The 16,717-nt window shown below is 41.0% G+C and overlaps 1 protein-coding gene across 1 annotated transcript; it reads left to right on the top strand.

The window, feature by feature from the left end:
- The first annotated feature begins 10,636 nt into the window (after window positions 1-10,636).
- Window positions 10,637-13,541, top strand: LOC143024318 (uncharacterized). Its single transcript, XM_076183116.1, has 2 exons — window positions 10,637-10,920; window positions 12,894-13,541. Exons 1-2 carry the CDS (start codon window positions 10,737-10,739, stop codon window positions 13,385-13,387), a joined length of 678 nt encoding a protein of 225 aa, XP_076039231.1. The 5' UTR covers window positions 10,637-10,736; the 3' UTR covers window positions 13,388-13,541.
- The last annotated feature ends 3,176 nt before the right edge of the window (window positions 13,542-16,717 follow it).

A 16,717-nucleotide genomic window follows, 5' to 3' on the forward strand; every position in this document is an offset into this window, starting at 1 on the left:
ACGGATCAATGCGACGTGACGTCATGAGCCAGTTGCATAGAATGACGCGACGTGGCGCAACCATGGAGGGAGAACAGTTACTGTACGCCATAAACAGGAGAAAGTGCGGCGTTGCACGGTCCAACATTACGGAGAAAGTGTGATGGAACGAGACGTGATGCGAGGCACTATATTTTATATGGCTCAAACGCTACGCGAGAGAGTGGTGGATGTAGTCAGCGATGGAAATGAGGAAGGGACTGGGAGTGGAGGCGTGTGTGTGGGGTAGCGTATACTCACCTTGCAATTTTTTTTTTTTTTTTTCATGCTCAGTTTTTACACTAATGAATACATTTATCATGATTTTCAAATATAAGATTAGAATAACTGCCTAAGCGTGTAACTACTTTCCAAAAGTCGAACACATGCGAGCGAGTGGTGGATATGGGGATCACCCCCCGTCCCGTAAAATAATTCCGTAATAACCACATGCCTTCCCTCTCCAGACTACATAACGCACTGTCCTGCACGTTATACTGACTAGTGCGGCAGGTAGAACCGGTCTCACGGTCTGCTGCATTCCCTGACATCAGCAAGTCGAGCAACGGCATTGACCTGTATCTCCAACTCGCTCCAGCCTTCATTCCCAACCCACCTCCCACCTCCTGCGCGAGTTGGGGGCAATTACACAACCCTACATATCACGCACAAGGAAGCAAGTCGCGTGACGTATTCTCGTGAGAATATAAAAGTCTCCGTTAGCACCATGACATGAGTATTTTTACATATCCGTGAGCGTATTTGGACATACTATGTAAACGTGCGCGCAAACACACGCATTAGCATCATGATACGAGTATTTTCCATACTCGTGAGTGTGCTTGGATATACTTTGTAACACACACACACACACACACGTAGAAAGGAGATAGAAGATATGATCTACCTGCTGCACAAGTGGGTCAGGAGGAAATCTTACATACAGAGAAAATAAAGTACAGACACCAGCAAGAAAAGAAATGCTTTACTGCAATTAACCCAAGAAAATGAGGATGTAAAGTAATGCAGCTATCCAAATACAACGTTGAAAGTAATAGATTATCAATCCATTATATTTTAGAAGACATATGATAACTATAGAATGAAGAAGAAATGACAAATGAAAAAAAAAAAACAGAGTAAAGGCTAGGGGAAATCATGAAAAATAGAATAAACAAGCATCCACGAATAAATTAATTTCTCGTAGGGACGATATGGAGAACGTTGCATTTTGAAACACCGTTGGGTTACCTGAGTATAATGCTGTAATTTTCTCGGTTTCATCCGATCTCGTCATAAAACGAAAAGTCGCCTGGGTTTATGTTTTGCTGTTGCAGTCCATTGTAATGGTAACTCCGAAAAAATTATTCTTTGTCAATTTGTCATGTGTACTCGGAGTGTTCACAGTAATTATTGGTTGATTCTGGATTAACATATAAAGAATGCAATGAGTATATTTTTTTAACTTTTTGCCTGCAGACACATACGCCTTTGTCCGCTTGGCAATCACGCTCCATAAGGTAAAAAACTATATAGTCACACATACTTCACTGAATCAATTCTCTTCTCTCTTTTGTTCCAACACTGACTTACCTGCTATACCTTCTTTTTCTGTCCTTTCATGGACTGAGATTTCCGGGACTTTATCTAGTTTTGATTGTTCATTAAAATATGGAGAAAACGATGCAGGACAATCCACATGTTATTATCCACTAGCAAGGAGATAGGGTGTTCGTGTTAGCATTATCCATAGATCGAACAATATATGCTATTTGAGCTCTCATCCCTAAATAGAGTAATGGCTGTTGATCACGTGACCCAAGACCATGGTGAATCAGATAACCTGGTCAGCTTCAACCCGGTCAGGAGGCCACGGATGTCCTGGCAACGACCTTCCCCGTTGGGTCACCTGGGTCGAAGCGGCGAGACGTCAAGGGTTCCGCGTCACCTCACCTACATTTCGGGTGACCCGTACTTACGAAGGAAATGCAAACAGCAACAGGCTTATTGGTCCTTACGGGGCTGTTTATGAATTTGTAATCAGTGGAAACGGAACCACTGACTGCAAATACCGATCATTAGATGTAAACATTATGGGAGAATTCTTTCCCATTTACGCATTTGTATGAAGTGGCAAAAATCCTCTTTTCCATTTATTCCAAAGGTATTAGTCCTACAATCGTCAGTTTTTCCCTTTGCAGGGATGACGCAATTCCGAGATCTAACGGATCTTCTCGAGTTGACCGACACTTTTTTCCATCCTGTGAATTTCAAACGACTCCAGGATATTCAAGCCTGCAAGGCTAAACATTAGTCACTGCCCTCTGTTTTGTTCAGTAATTCTGATACTTGCCTTTTTTATGCGACACCTTGATGGACTATATATAAATATATTTTTTTCTTGCAGATTTAATCCGCATAATCCCTTTGTGAGTGGTCTGCGACTTCACGCTATTAAATTTTGCTATCGTTTGTTTGACTTTTTCAATGAGCCTGTTCGATAAAACCTATCATCCAAACACAACCTTTTCGGAATTCAGTTTTGGATCATATGCTGGACTCGTAATCGATAGTCATTAATTCCCCGGATGAGAGTTCAAAAGTAGTATGTAACCTATTTTTGAACATTACTGTGATCTTACACATACATAGTCCATTTCTTTGCTCAGTGTCTACCAAATTTCCATGTGAGTGAGGTGCGATATCTAGTGTGTGTCGTCGCAAGCCCAGGGCGCGAACCACTACCAATCGTATGTGTGTGTGTGTGTAAGGGATAAACGGTATGCACGTGCTGAACAGGATGGGGTTGAGTTGTGGTCATATAACGCCTTGTTTTCGCCCACTCTCCTTTAGTGTCTGCCCCTCCCACGTTTGCATTCTCTCCCATTCTTTCTCTTCTCTCTCCCCACCCCAAGACCCCAGACATATAGCCACGTTTATTTCAATTCTGCCTTTCCTACAAAGTTAATGGAATTGTGCACAACAATGGACTTGGCAGATTGCTGGACATGAGTGTGTGGATTACAGGAAGTGAAACTCGACGGACACCGCAAAACCCGACAGGCCAGCACGGCATGCGGCACCGCAATGCTATTTTATAATAATCAAATTGATGTAGTATATGTTGTTCTGCTTATAATGTTGACCTATCCCGAACAAACATATAACCATGATTACGTGCAGAGGCAGAATCCTTCCCCATGTACTTATACTGTATTATGGTTTACATATACACAATCGTTAGCGTGAACGCACACACACACACACGCGCGCGCGCGCGCGCGAACATACGCACACAAACTATCCTGACTTAGTGTCCAAGGTCGGGGAAAAACGGTGGACTACGAGAGACGTGAAAGGTGAGGAGTGTGCCACAAGAGGTGGCACGAGCTGGTTAGGCCACAGGGTGCAAGACACACTGACCCAATTATATATATATAAAAGAGTTATGGCAAGTATATTCATGAAGATCTCGGGTTCCGTCGCGAGTTCAGGATTTCCATCTGTTGGTCCTATACAGAAGTTTATTCTTCGTTGTATGGACATCCCACGTTTGGGACGAGTGGTCTTCGTGTTTGTGAGTAAGGTGGAGGCCAAATAAGACTTGACAACGTTTCTCGATTTACTGCATCTTCAGCCTCTCCCTGCCCGCCGCATTGTATCTTTTTTCACCAATATTCTCGTTCATTTTTCTTAGGATTCACGTCCACTGTTGTTGTGACTCACTGTTCTTATGGTTCACATTGTTCTTCTGATTTTGCATGAGTGTGCGTATGCTTTTCCACCAATACTTAATTTCGAATTGATATGTTCTTCGTTCTCTCCAGAGCGATTTTCTGATTTCCTTCGATTCTTTACAACATGAAAACACATGCAAATATATATTTCCCAGTTATCTGTACATTATCATGCAACTACTGATTTCAATGTGTCCATTGCTATTTAGGTCAAAATACTTTAATATGTAAACAAAATAAAAAATAATTCTGCCATTTTACTGGTTTTCTACAACATATGTCAACGGATTAAATATCACAAGGAGCATAGCTCCGCTGTTTGAGTTCACATGTTAAATTACTTTATGTAAAACAAATAAACAGCAATTTTACATTTTTCTTTTCTTTAATATGTATGTCAACGGACAAACATACCATAACATAATTATCCAGATACTGAATAAAAAAAAAAAAAAAACGTTTTTACTCTGTCATGGTATATTTGTATTCTTGGGAAGGAATCTCGGTGTTGTGACTGGTTGGAATGTATGAACCTGTTGCACTGGCCGTTTTCCACTCCCGAAGCGAAATTGTTTACGTCAGAGACTTTTTCGCGAACCGTTAGTATCGCCTGACCCGTCATTATTTACATTTCACTTCCTCGGCACCATGTTAGAAGAATAACAACAATTTCAGACCTTGTTGTTTTATTCACATTTCCATGACAAAAGACGCAGTCAGCAGCTAATGTTTTGTTTGAGTGTAAAGTTACAAATCGCCAGACCACCTGCTCGTCTACCCTTGAACTTTGTAAACCATTCGAACGCCTCTGAATGGGTTGTGAGTCATTGCCAAGGTTTGCTTCGGCGTTTCATGAATCATGACCCTTTGCTGACTCAATTATACATTTTGCTGTTTCACCCAACATGATGCCGATTATTATATTGTTAACATCGCCCTCGATATTCCAGTCATCTCTTACACAAAACATTTTATCGCAACACTACTCCAGGTCAGTCGAGAAGCATTTAGCCGTTACTTTCATTAGCGTATCAGTGGTGATTTGAAAGTTGAGACGAAGAAATCTCACACTTCACTCTCGTCTAAAAGTAAAGTTGGGCGTTGGGGAAATTTTGTTTCAGTGGTTCTTCACGAGGAATGCATGGGTGCGAGGCTATTTTTCGCAGGGGTAGCGAAGATCTTATTTCTAATCATCCTAAAATCCAGGATATAATTCCTTTGTACCAACGGGTCCTTCAACATCGTGGCAAAATTACAATGTGTCTTTGAGAAAGACGACCTTGATAAGCGGTGACTGTAAAAAGAAAGTTTCTTCGCCAGATTTGGTAGTGTGAGACTGTAGTTGGAAAGGGGTGCGAGGAACGTCCAGATTAATTGACTTACCCTGCTAAGTACCCTGTTCAACAACCCCAAACTGTCAGGCAATGTCCAAAGTTCGAAGTACATCTTTGCAATTTCCTCATACTTTCTCCTTGTCAGGAAAGCAACTTGCATGTATACAAAAGAAGACCAACACTTGGTAATGTCACCTTTTCACCATTTTAACTCGACAAATCATACTGTACAATAAAGCTGAAAATGGAAGACAATAATAAAAAAAAGAAAAAAAACACCAATAAAGCCAGTTGCCAAGACCTTGACCAAATGGGCTATGCATAAATCTACAATAAAAGGCATGATATTTATTATGCAAAATGCAAATTAAGGTGGAAGTAATGGATGATCGGGCTCACCAGATACATAGAGGAGATGGTGGATGAGGAGCCTACGCCAGGAAGCGCGTAGCTGCGGCCGAAGCTGCCACGTTCGCCGCATGCGCTATAGGGACTGCTGGGGGAAGAGAGAAGTGCGGGAGTCAAACCCACGACTAGAAGATGCAAGGTCAGCACGCCAACGATTACACCACCAAGAAAAGAATGGGTAGACTGCAAATTCGACCAAGTAGTTTCATGTGAGGTTTGAAGCACCGTGCACTCCCGTATCCGAAATTTATGTAGGAGAGAAAGGGAAATTTATTCGTTGTATAAATGAAGCGGCCCTTCTGTGGAGGTATTTTGTTTTGCTGCATTGCTTCTCCCCCCGGCAGTGGGCAAGAGACAGGGATGACCTTTCATCCACGAGGAGCTAAGGTGACGGGGAAACAAGAGGTGATGGATGACTACCTCCCTTATAAAGAGGAAGATGCCCTTGGTAAATAGATTGATAGTCCTGAAAATGAAGATAAATACCCTGACGTCATTTGGAGTGAACCCTGATGATCATCAAAAGGGTTATGTTAATGAAACATCAGAAGTTATAACTTCAAGTCCAGCGGAAACCGGTCCAACGCATGAAAGCTGGTGATCTTTCTGAAAGACCAATAGCTCCGTATCGAAGATATCCATCGAAAAATCAAGAAATCATGAGTCGGATATCTTCAGAAGTATTTTTCCAGACATGTCAGACTTCAGTGCTTCACAGAAAAGATGTCTTGAGCCGAAAAAGTTCAACAAATGGATGATATCTCCAACGAAGTAATATTTTTTCGATCTTGTGGATCTAGAGCCTACTTTACTCATCGAATCTCCCTAACAGATTACAGTTATGAATAGATCTCCAAATCACAGGATACAAGATAAGCAGGAAAATGCAAAACGCCTACTGACGCACCCATGGCAGTTTCTCAGCCAACCCAGCCACATCCGCTATCCACCCCTCATCTGTTGGTCAACCAGGATCACACGTACTCAATACACGCAGGCTTTTGCTGTGGTAAGGTTACTAAACATTGCCACCGGCACAGAAACCCAAATACGGAGTGTTTTAAATTATGCATTCCTCGAGTACATACTATCGTGGGATAAATTATGTATTCTTCAAGTGTACCGGTGGAGTTTAAGTCTAGTTCATATACCAGTGATTATGAATAAATACACGAGCACATACACACGTACAAGGGGTTAGCTGAATAAAATACGCAGGGGAAACGGTGACGGCATTCTTGCTCCCCCCCACACACACTACAGGATGCAAAGAAAAATGAAAATCGTATAGGAAACGAGACTTACGGTGTGCAGCAGAAATGAGGGACAGTAAACGTTGAAAGTGACCGAGCATTCCTCTTTGAATGCACTCCGGTCTGAAATATGAACTGCGTAAAGCGTATACAGTCAATACCTCTTAAGAGGCACACCTACATACTGCGTACTGTAGTGGTCAGTTCTACCGCGATTCGGAACTGAGTTTGAGCCCTGCCCAGTGCGTGAAAGCTCACTAACATAGTGCAAACCGTTACTGCCCCCCCTCCACCCGAGCAAGGGTGTGAATTTGTGTTAAATCACAATACCTATAGATACTACACGAGGTTTCACCCCTCATCCCAAATGTCGATTATGAATCCAATACGTGATATAAGCACACACACTACATGGATAGAGAGATGGAGATAAAAATAATATAGACGTTTATCCTCCTTAAAATATGCGTCAGTGGTATGGTCCCCCGAACAGAATGCAACCATATGAGGAGAGACTAAAAACAATGGGTCTACCAACTTTGAAAGGTCGAAGAGAAAAGTTTAGTTATCCAGTCCCTAAGGAAAACTGACTACATGTCAGAAAAGATCTCTTGATCAGGGACAGAAGGGCTTTAAGAGGTCTAAATGATGTGAATAAATGCAATTTCCATATAGATGCATAAATACTTGGAACTACCCAAGCTGGAGCAATACATGAATCCCAATATAACTAGGATAATTGGAAATTAAGGACATAAACCACGTTGGAATCGTACATGAATCAGGGACATGTTAAACTGGGGAGTAGGATACACACACATACAAATATATATATATATATATATATATATATATATATATATATATATATATATATATATATATATATATATATATATATATATATACACGTGTGTGTGTTTGTTTGATTTCTACGTTCTTATCTATTACATTACCGATGGTTAATGTACATTCACTCAAGGGGTGGAGGATAACAGTTGCCCATCGCCTAGCATGTTATCCAAGACTATGGTAAATCCCTCTCACACACACACAAACACACCACACCTGCCGTTTGTATTCCAATAGTTAAGTCTCCATTTAATTTGAATAAATCTGCCCGATGTAAACCAAAATTAAATCTTACAGATCGTCACGAGGTTGTGAAAAAACATATTTACATTTCTTATCTCCGCACATATACCGTGTTTTACTTTTCACAATGATAAATTGAAAAAGATACAACTGCATTACGTAAAACAAGAATTATGACTTTCCCAATGTGATCTACGTTCATCCGGATGGTCTGTGGTTGCGCAATGAAGGATGATAGCCCGATCAGTGATTGGGGGCATGAGACCATGGTCAGTGATGGGGGAACAGTAGAAACTGATCAATAATGGGGGGAACAGGAGAAATTGGTCAGTGTTGAGGGGAGTTGGGAAAAGCTTCGTTAGTGATTAGGGTTGGGGAGAGAGAATCTCGTTGGTGATGAGGGTCAGGACTAGATCAACGTCGTACTACCTTGTACATGTTACAAAGAAACTGTCTCCTCTTCTCCCGCCCGACATCAAGCTGAGTGGAGACACTCCGACTGCCGGAGGCAATGCTAAGAAGAGTGGGGCTTGGGTTAAGGAGAATGTGGGGGAGGGTGGAGGAAGAGGGGGGTTATTCAACGATCCCTGCTTATTGGGCAATACAGCACAGCGGCAACCTGTCATGACTTAAAAAGACGAATGAGAAATAAAATAGTTTATACAACTGATGACAAGAATCAACTTGTGAAAAAAGACCAACAGTACATGGCAAGGACTGCTGGGTCCATGCAGGTCGAGCGTTGAATTTGATCCAAAATTCATAACTATGAACATGCGAATAATGTACATAGAGTATGAATATTTACGATATGTTTGTACAAAGTAAATACCTGCAATATCATACGACAGTTATGGTAAAGGGATATGCCAATAAAAGGACATGTGTCTAGTATTGATCCATCTCCCCAGTGTTTACTGACGCCACGTGTAGTGAGATATGGCAACATTGGAAAGCGTCTAGTCTGCTGACGTTTGGCACCGGTGTACTCGGCAGCATTATACTAGCATATTTTCTTGTAGTTCTGTAATTCAGCAAAGGAAAGTTATACAATAAAATTATGCACATGCGATATAAATAACATGGAAATTTACAATAGAAACACAAATTTACGCCCGACCTAACATTGGCGGGAGCGCACGAGCGACCAGTGAATAATCACGGTTAAGCACTGACGCCATAGCTCCAGACATCTCAGCAGACATACGCCGATGCCACATTGGGGGAATTAGAAATATTAAAAATTTAACGCTATAGATAAATATTTTGGCGTTAATTCCAATTGTATATATCTGGCGATATTTGGATAATACATATCCACTGCGTCACCCATGAAAATAAAATTGTTTGTTTACAATATTAATAGAGAAAAGATACCCAATGTCGCCATAAAACGTTTTTGTTTGTATACAATGCCATGTGCTAGGAGTCTTGACCAACTATTAGGAGTTCACACACCTGTTCTACTTACGATATATATTATTTTAACAGGGTTAGTCTCACTCCGGGCTGTGAGCAAAGCACGCATTTTGAATTTACAACTAAGGCAGGGAGCTTACCCCTGTGTTCAACAAAGATACCTGATAGTGATGCCTATCAAAATACAAACTAAGCCTTACGTTAGTCCCCATGCCTTGGCCAAAGATCAACTTACTAATTTAAACACGATTTCCCATTCCAGCATGAATGGGGATTTGGGAAATAGTTTTTATTCTTTCCCAAATTGTCGACGTCCGTATCCTGGCAACAGTGACACAAGCGAGCGGAGGGTGTCCTAGGAGTGAGTCTGGGCTAGGCAACAGAGGGCTCGAGCTTTACAACTTTTATCTTGTTTCTATGCAGAGGTTGAATTAAATAATATGAAATCAGAAACCACCTGAATAAGTGTATAGCGTACTTAGCTTCAGAGAAATATAATATATATATTTTTTCAGTTAGGTGAAGTACTTTGACAAAAAAAAATCCCTTGTTGCGGGCTCAAAACAAGAACGTAATAAAGGAGACTGCAAGAAACCACAAGGGCTACACTTGGCAGATTATTGTAACTGGACCTCTCCGCATTGTATTTTCAGTGACTTTACTGTACTCTTATAAAACAGAGATTGACTTAGAACAATAATAATTATTGATCGTGTATTTATTATGTAATAATATATATATATATGTATATGTATATATATATATATATATATATATATATATATATATATATATGCAAGCATATGTGTGTGTGTGTGTAAACATACTGTAAATACACAATTTGTAAAATATAAGGTTGCACAAATGTTGTGTTTCTAAATCACAGACCCGATGTATCAGGGCCATAGCAAACGAAGACGGGATAGAAAAAATACTTATTATGTTATACATTTCCTTTGCAAACGTTTTCGCATCCCTGCTTATATATTCAACATCTGCCTTTATTGATCAATTATTCACCTATTTATTCATCTAGTTTTGTTTATGTAAAAGAGATATGGTGAATATCCACGAGTGCTTAATGACCTCGTCAGCATGATGACTTGCTCTTTGAAATGTTGTAAATGTTATCGACAAAATTATGTTGTACAGTACACGTGAATTTCATCTATGGCCCGCTGCGCATATGCATTTTAGTTGTCTAATAGACTAGCACAAGCGAGACATATAAAAGTAAAGCAGGAGAGCAAGTATAAGCAACATGATCCGATATTAACCAGTTTGTGACATGCTACAATTTCGACGCAACGGAATAGTTGGCCAACTGTCTAACATGGAGGTTTGAATGTGTTCGAGCGCAGTACGTGCCAAGTTGCCAACTATCGGCAGACTCACCTCAGTCGGAGTGGGAACTCTCCAGCGGTTGTACCTCGGTAGTGTGTCAGACTGATTTTATTTAATTTGGTTTGGATATGGATGCTGATAAGGACTGGATAGAAAATTTAATTGACACAGTAGAAAGTAGACCAGCTTTATATGATGCGTCACTAAAAGAGTACGCGGATAGACACGAGAAAACAAGACTGTGGAATGAAGTGTGTGAGGTGATGATTCCCAACTGGGCCGATTTCACAACTGAAGAGAGAACGATAAAATGTAGGTAAAATTATTTTCGTGTTCATAATTCGGTTATAATCATATTATTTTATGTATTATCAGATACAGCCGCGATCACAATTTAAACATTATTTTATAACCTCCAGATTTTTTCAGCGGGGGTTAGGTGACACCTAAACATTAAGAGGCTGATAAGTAGAAGTACCAACTAATCGGTGGGTGTAAATGCAACTACAGGTTTTGGGTTTTTGCAAGCTCCCTTGCAGTCCCCACTGACTCAAAGACACTATTCGGCGCAACTACACCCACGATATATAATCATTCCATACGTTTATGTCCACATATTTCAATCATTCATCAGCTATTTGGACTCCAATGCCTAATAAAGACCTCCCTCAACTTCCTTCACGAGTCGCACAACTGTGCTAACATTTGCCACGTCATTCATGCAAAATTTCCATCTTGTTTGTTCTCCCTCATCAAGGTTTGCCACTTCGCGGCGTCCAGTCAGTAACACGCAGCTCCATGTACCATCGTTTTGACCAGGGTGATCAGACGTCCCGTATTAGAAGGGATCGTCCCGTATTTAAAGCATTTGCCCCGCGCCCCGTATCGATCCGCCCCGGGGCGCGTTTTGTCCCGTATTTTCAAGATTTTAAACATTTCGTATGAAAAATTAAGAAAAAATTACATTTCACAGGTATATCAATTCGAAAGCAGCAATATGTAAGTGAGGTTTTATATATATGAGCACCGAGCGGATCTGGCAACACGGCAGGGGTGCTGTTGGCCGCTTGAGTCAGTATCAGTCACGATCGCACTCTCGTCGTGCACGTGAGGAGGACATTAAATTTTGTTTTGTGAATTTTGAAGACAACGTCAGCATGTCATCAGACCGAAACGACAACAAAATCAAACGGGAATGTACTTTTAGAGTAGAGTGGCACCTTGTCCATATACTTTTCCAGTTTAGGTGTCCCGTATTCTAATTTTCAAAGTCTGTCACCCTGCCTCTGACTGCGCCCTGCCCAGTTTTGCCATCATCTCTTCGTGTGTGTGTCGTCATCCCACCTTAGCCACAATTGACTTAAGGTCGCCTCTTTTGGAGGTGACTTTGTGAGAGGGTTTAAATATTGGTCTTAAACCAACAGTTTTATCGCAGCCGAAGTCTTACCAAGGCGATTCCTCAGGTCAATTTCATTCGTCAAGTGTACCTCCTACCCAGAGGGGATAGACGGGTAGTTCTGCAGTGAACCCCCAAGGCACACTAATGAGTCCTCCGATATGAGTGTCGTTGTTATGGCAGGCAACTGTTCTCGCCACATATGGCAGCGGCTTAGTAGTTGTGTCAAACGCACACAGATGCCTGGGTTGTCGTTCTCTCTCCGTCTTCCACTCTATGACTTAAGGTCTCCTTGGCTAATTACCAAAGCAGGGTTTAATGAAAATATATTGGGAACTGTTATAGCCAGTTCAAATAAATTATGCTAATACTTGGATGATAAATGAATAGATAAAATTTGAACAAAATGTAGATTGCATTTTTTTTTATATAACGGGTGCATTGTGTTCCTAAGTGGTCAGCCGCTGTCAGACTATATGCATGGGTCTTGTTAGTTTCGTAACGTATCTTTGTATTATGTATTCGCAATTTTTTATAGTAAAAACGCGAAACAATTGGAAATGATTTAACATGTTGAATGGATTATCCCCTAATGCCATGTAATGAAGCGGTGGGGATGAATCAGCTTCAGCTGTCGAGGATGTCTTGCTGCACTGGTTCTGGCTCAGGCAGTGTGCGGGGGAGGGGGGGTGGCCCTCCTTCTACAGATAAAAGAAGGGAAAAACAAATGGTTGTGGGATAGGTGTATGCATTGGCTGGCTATCTCCCATATAAAAAGAAAGAAACCCTTTTGGTATATAAATAGCATGTGTCAAGGGCTTATAATTAAGGGGGTGAATGCGCTATTGGTGAATATTTGGTTTCTAATTGTACTTTTATGTTTTCATAGGTAAAGAAGTCCGGCAGCGATGGCAAAATCTGAGGACCTGCTTCAAAAGAGAATTGAATGAGCAGAAAAAGGACAAACTAAGACACTCGGCCAAGAAACGAAGAAAATACATCTATTTTAATCAACTGTTGTTTCTTTTGCCGTTTCTAGACGACAAAGAACCGACTGGCGACTTCAAAGATCTTGAACGACTAGGTGAAGATTGCGAAAAATTTCAGGAAGAAAATATCATGGACGAAGAAGAATTCTCGACAAATGAAGGCGCCCGCTCCAACACAATTAGGCACAAAAAGAAGGCTCTTTACGAAGAATCCTTATTAGATATATTAAAGGAAAAGAAAGACGAGGTCATCGACGAAGATAGATCATTCTTAATTTCATTAGTCCCGTCATTCAAAAAACTGACCGATAATCAAAAATTCGAAGCAAAAATTGAATTTTTAAAAGTGTTGCAACGCATTATGAGTACTCCTTGTCCTTCTTTACATAACTGAAACTAATCTCTTACCCGTTAATGTAACAATCACATGTTATCGCCTATTTTCCAAATCGTTTAAAATCGTTCGAACATACACTCATGTGAACAAACCCGTTCATTTCTATGTGTTACACATACGTATGCGGTTGTTTTATTTGTTTCAAAGAAATAAATTTACTACTTATTAAATTGTTTCATTTTGGGCAATGAAGCCATGGTCGAGCATTGAAATGCTCGTGGAATTATGTCCTTTTTATGTGCTCAACAGAGATACTCCTCTTTTCCATGGATTATTTGTTTTTAACCCATATTACGCTAGTCAACTTTGTAAAAACAGAACGCAGTACGTCTACGACAGTGACCAGATTCCAAAGTCTATGGATACCAAGTCTTTCCACGCGCACGGAGGCGGGGCCTTGTATGATGCCATAAGGCTTGGATATCGTTCTACACACTCCTGTAGATGTAGACCCATGCGGCCCTTAGATGTTGGTACGAAAATAATTCCATTGGCGTCTATCCTGTGTCAATCCCTTGGCCTCTCGATGCTCATGAGCTCCAAGTCGTTCTTAGTATTATCCATTCACCTCTTACGTGGTTTTCTTCATTCAGGCTCTCCCTTATGAAGACATGGTGAAGAGAATAATCCAGGGTGTGCACAGCACTGATATTGTAGCTAGCCCGGGTTCGAGAGGAAGCGCTAAGGAGAGTAACAAACCGTGGCCAGGAGCCAACAGGGCTATCGTGCCAGATGACGTAAGAACCACGATGCTCCGCCCCTGCGCGTGTCTGTACAAGTTGTGAAGGCAGAGTTGACTCGCTACCAAGAGACTTTGATTAAACTTATCGCAGTTGACTCCTTACTGAGTACTGCACTTAATATTGGTGCTTTTCCCACCATCTAAAAAAACAAATATCCTAGGAACCATGAACGGCTCCGTTCCTAAATTCTGTAGTTTGTTTTTGATATACTATAACATGATGTTACTTGAAGAAAGACGGGAGATTGCGAGTGTCACTTTCCTATTGTAACACTGTTAGGTAAATAAGTATATTGCTAGTCGTGGGTTCGAATCCCGCTCTCCTCCCCGATTCCCAGTAGTGACTGCAATCTAACCGCATAGGGGAAAGGTGATGGCTTCGGCCGTAGCCCGCGTCTCCCAGCGTAGGCTCCTCGCCTTCTACATACGGTCACCCATAAAGCAAACCGTCTCACACATATAGTCCCTTCGTGGTAATGAATGCCGGGATGAAGCCAATAATCTTTACACTTTTGCAAACCACCGCAGGTTTCCCAAGCTTTATCATTTGATTACACTAAATTACAGACCCATAACTTACGAACAGGGAGGTAATTACAAGTGTGGCAGGATTGTTCCTATCCACACTGTTAAGATCTTCGAAGGTAGAGAGTTCGGTGACCATCGAGTAGCGGGTTTTTTAATGTAAACAGTGGAGCCTTATGGACTTTATTCTGCGTGGATAGCAGAGAAGAGAATGTTTGCTCGTTCAAGCCCGTGGTGAAATCTCAATCTACCGAACATTGAGCTGTGGCGAAGAAGGGTTTGGCATCGGTTGACACTTTATCAATTTACAGATAGTATTTGTACACAAAGAGGCCAAAATTTACGTGAACTAATTTAGTGATACACTCAATATTTTGCTAATTATAATAAAATAAACCTAACCTAGAACAATAGGAAACATGGCATAAATTAGATGGAACAGGAAGGAAAAAATATATACTGAAGAAATTTCGGTCGCCTTGTGGAAGTTGACCTATGGAGCTGACCGATGGGCATTTGACCAAGGTTGTGAGGTCTCCCTTATTATCGTGGGACAGTCAGGTTCTCGTTGGTGGCCCAGTAACACATTAATCCTAAAATGTGTGCGCACGTTTGTGTGCATGGTGCTGGGGCGAACGTTAACTCGTGTAACGTGCTGTGACGTGCCTTGTGGTGTCTCTTTCTTGCAGTGTCTAGATTGCAACACAAGATTATGACCGTTGCAAATACATTACGGCTTTGTGGAGGTGTAAATGGTAGATTCATTGCATCCAAGACCTGTGGTTATGCACACGAGCATCACCATGTATGTTCATGCTCATGCATGTTCTCTAGTTATAATTACGAAGTGTTTTGAGAACTGACGCGTCATGTGCCCAATTCACACGCCGTAGAGAATCTGCTCGTACGCTCAGCTTTACTCCGTTCAGTGCCTCTCTCTGTGAAGTTTCTATTAATCTCCAGATAACTGGCATATTCCAGTTTAGACACGCCTTGAAATGGTATGACCACAGTGCACATCTTCACTCCCATGTACTGATAACACGGTAGGAATTGCACTACATTCAGCTTTCCTAATTCGGTTTGGGGTCGATGGCATTGCGGGTACGGGTACTTAGATTGAAACTGTAATAATGCCACTGGTGGAATGAGTTTATCCTGCCTGTTTAATAACCATTATAATGTAGGGTGTTTGGTTAAACATAATGTTCACCTGGCAAGTAATATAGTAATGTGCCGTGTGCTACTGTGAAATAGTTTTCGGGAAGTATCAAAGTGAAATACATGCAAATTACAATATAAATCATTACATACAAGTGTGAAGGTATACCGTAATAATTTTTGGATACGTGCGCAATGTCTATGACCTGTAATTTTGTTTTCTAGAGTGTACTGTCATCACAGGATCTGTGTAGAAACAGCGAAGCTTCTGCAATTCCGTGCATATTGTCTATACCCGCTCCACAATAACCTTCCCTCTGAAAACGGCATCAAAACCCTAATGAGCACAACTCTCAATTTCCTCTAAAGAAAACTGGCAAAATCCCAGTCGTTTGACAATACATCAAGTGTAAGTAGACACGAAGAGATACAGAAGAAGGTAAGAAAACTACAATAGGGAGTCATCACCAATTATAATCTCCTCGGCTGCCAATAGGATTCAACCATTCCCTATTTTGTCAGAAAAGAACTCAAAAGGCCCAAGATTCTTCCCTGACATATTTCACGGACGAGGGGAGGGGGCTGGCCACGCTACAACTTGAAATTACAATAAACACATCTCAAGCATGGTGTTCATGAAGAGGACATTTTTCCAACTACTCTGAAGCTACTCATGTCCCCGGTGCCCACTTTGTTCAGCCGAGATGGAAGATAATTGCTTAACAGACAAAAATTAAACTGTGACCAATTGCTCAGTACATGTTTCTATACGAAATATTTGTGATACATTTTTCTTATATTGCCAACATAACCTAATCAAAGCTGAAACAAAAATTATCTACATACTACAATGTTCTTTCCCTTTATATGGGAGGTAGCAGACCAAGAACGCACCCATC

The sequence above is a fragment of the Oratosquilla oratoria genome, chromosome 4 (genome assembly GCF_046742065.1).
Source record: "Oratosquilla oratoria isolate Oo_2021 chromosome 4, ASM4674206v1, whole genome shotgun sequence".
Taxonomy (NCBI): domain Eukaryota; kingdom Metazoa; phylum Arthropoda; class Malacostraca; order Stomatopoda; family Squillidae; genus Oratosquilla; species Oratosquilla oratoria.

Excerpts from the sequence above, each read along its gene's own strand:
- LOC143024318 (XM_076183116.1), top strand. The coding sequence starts at position 10,737 with ATGGATGCTGATAAGGACTGGATAGAAAATTTAATTGACACAGTAGAA. Across the intron at positions 10,921-12,893 it reads TGAAGAGAGAACGATAAAAT|GTAAAGAAGTCCGGCAGCGA; the intron begins GTAGGTAAAATT and ends ATGTTTTCATAG.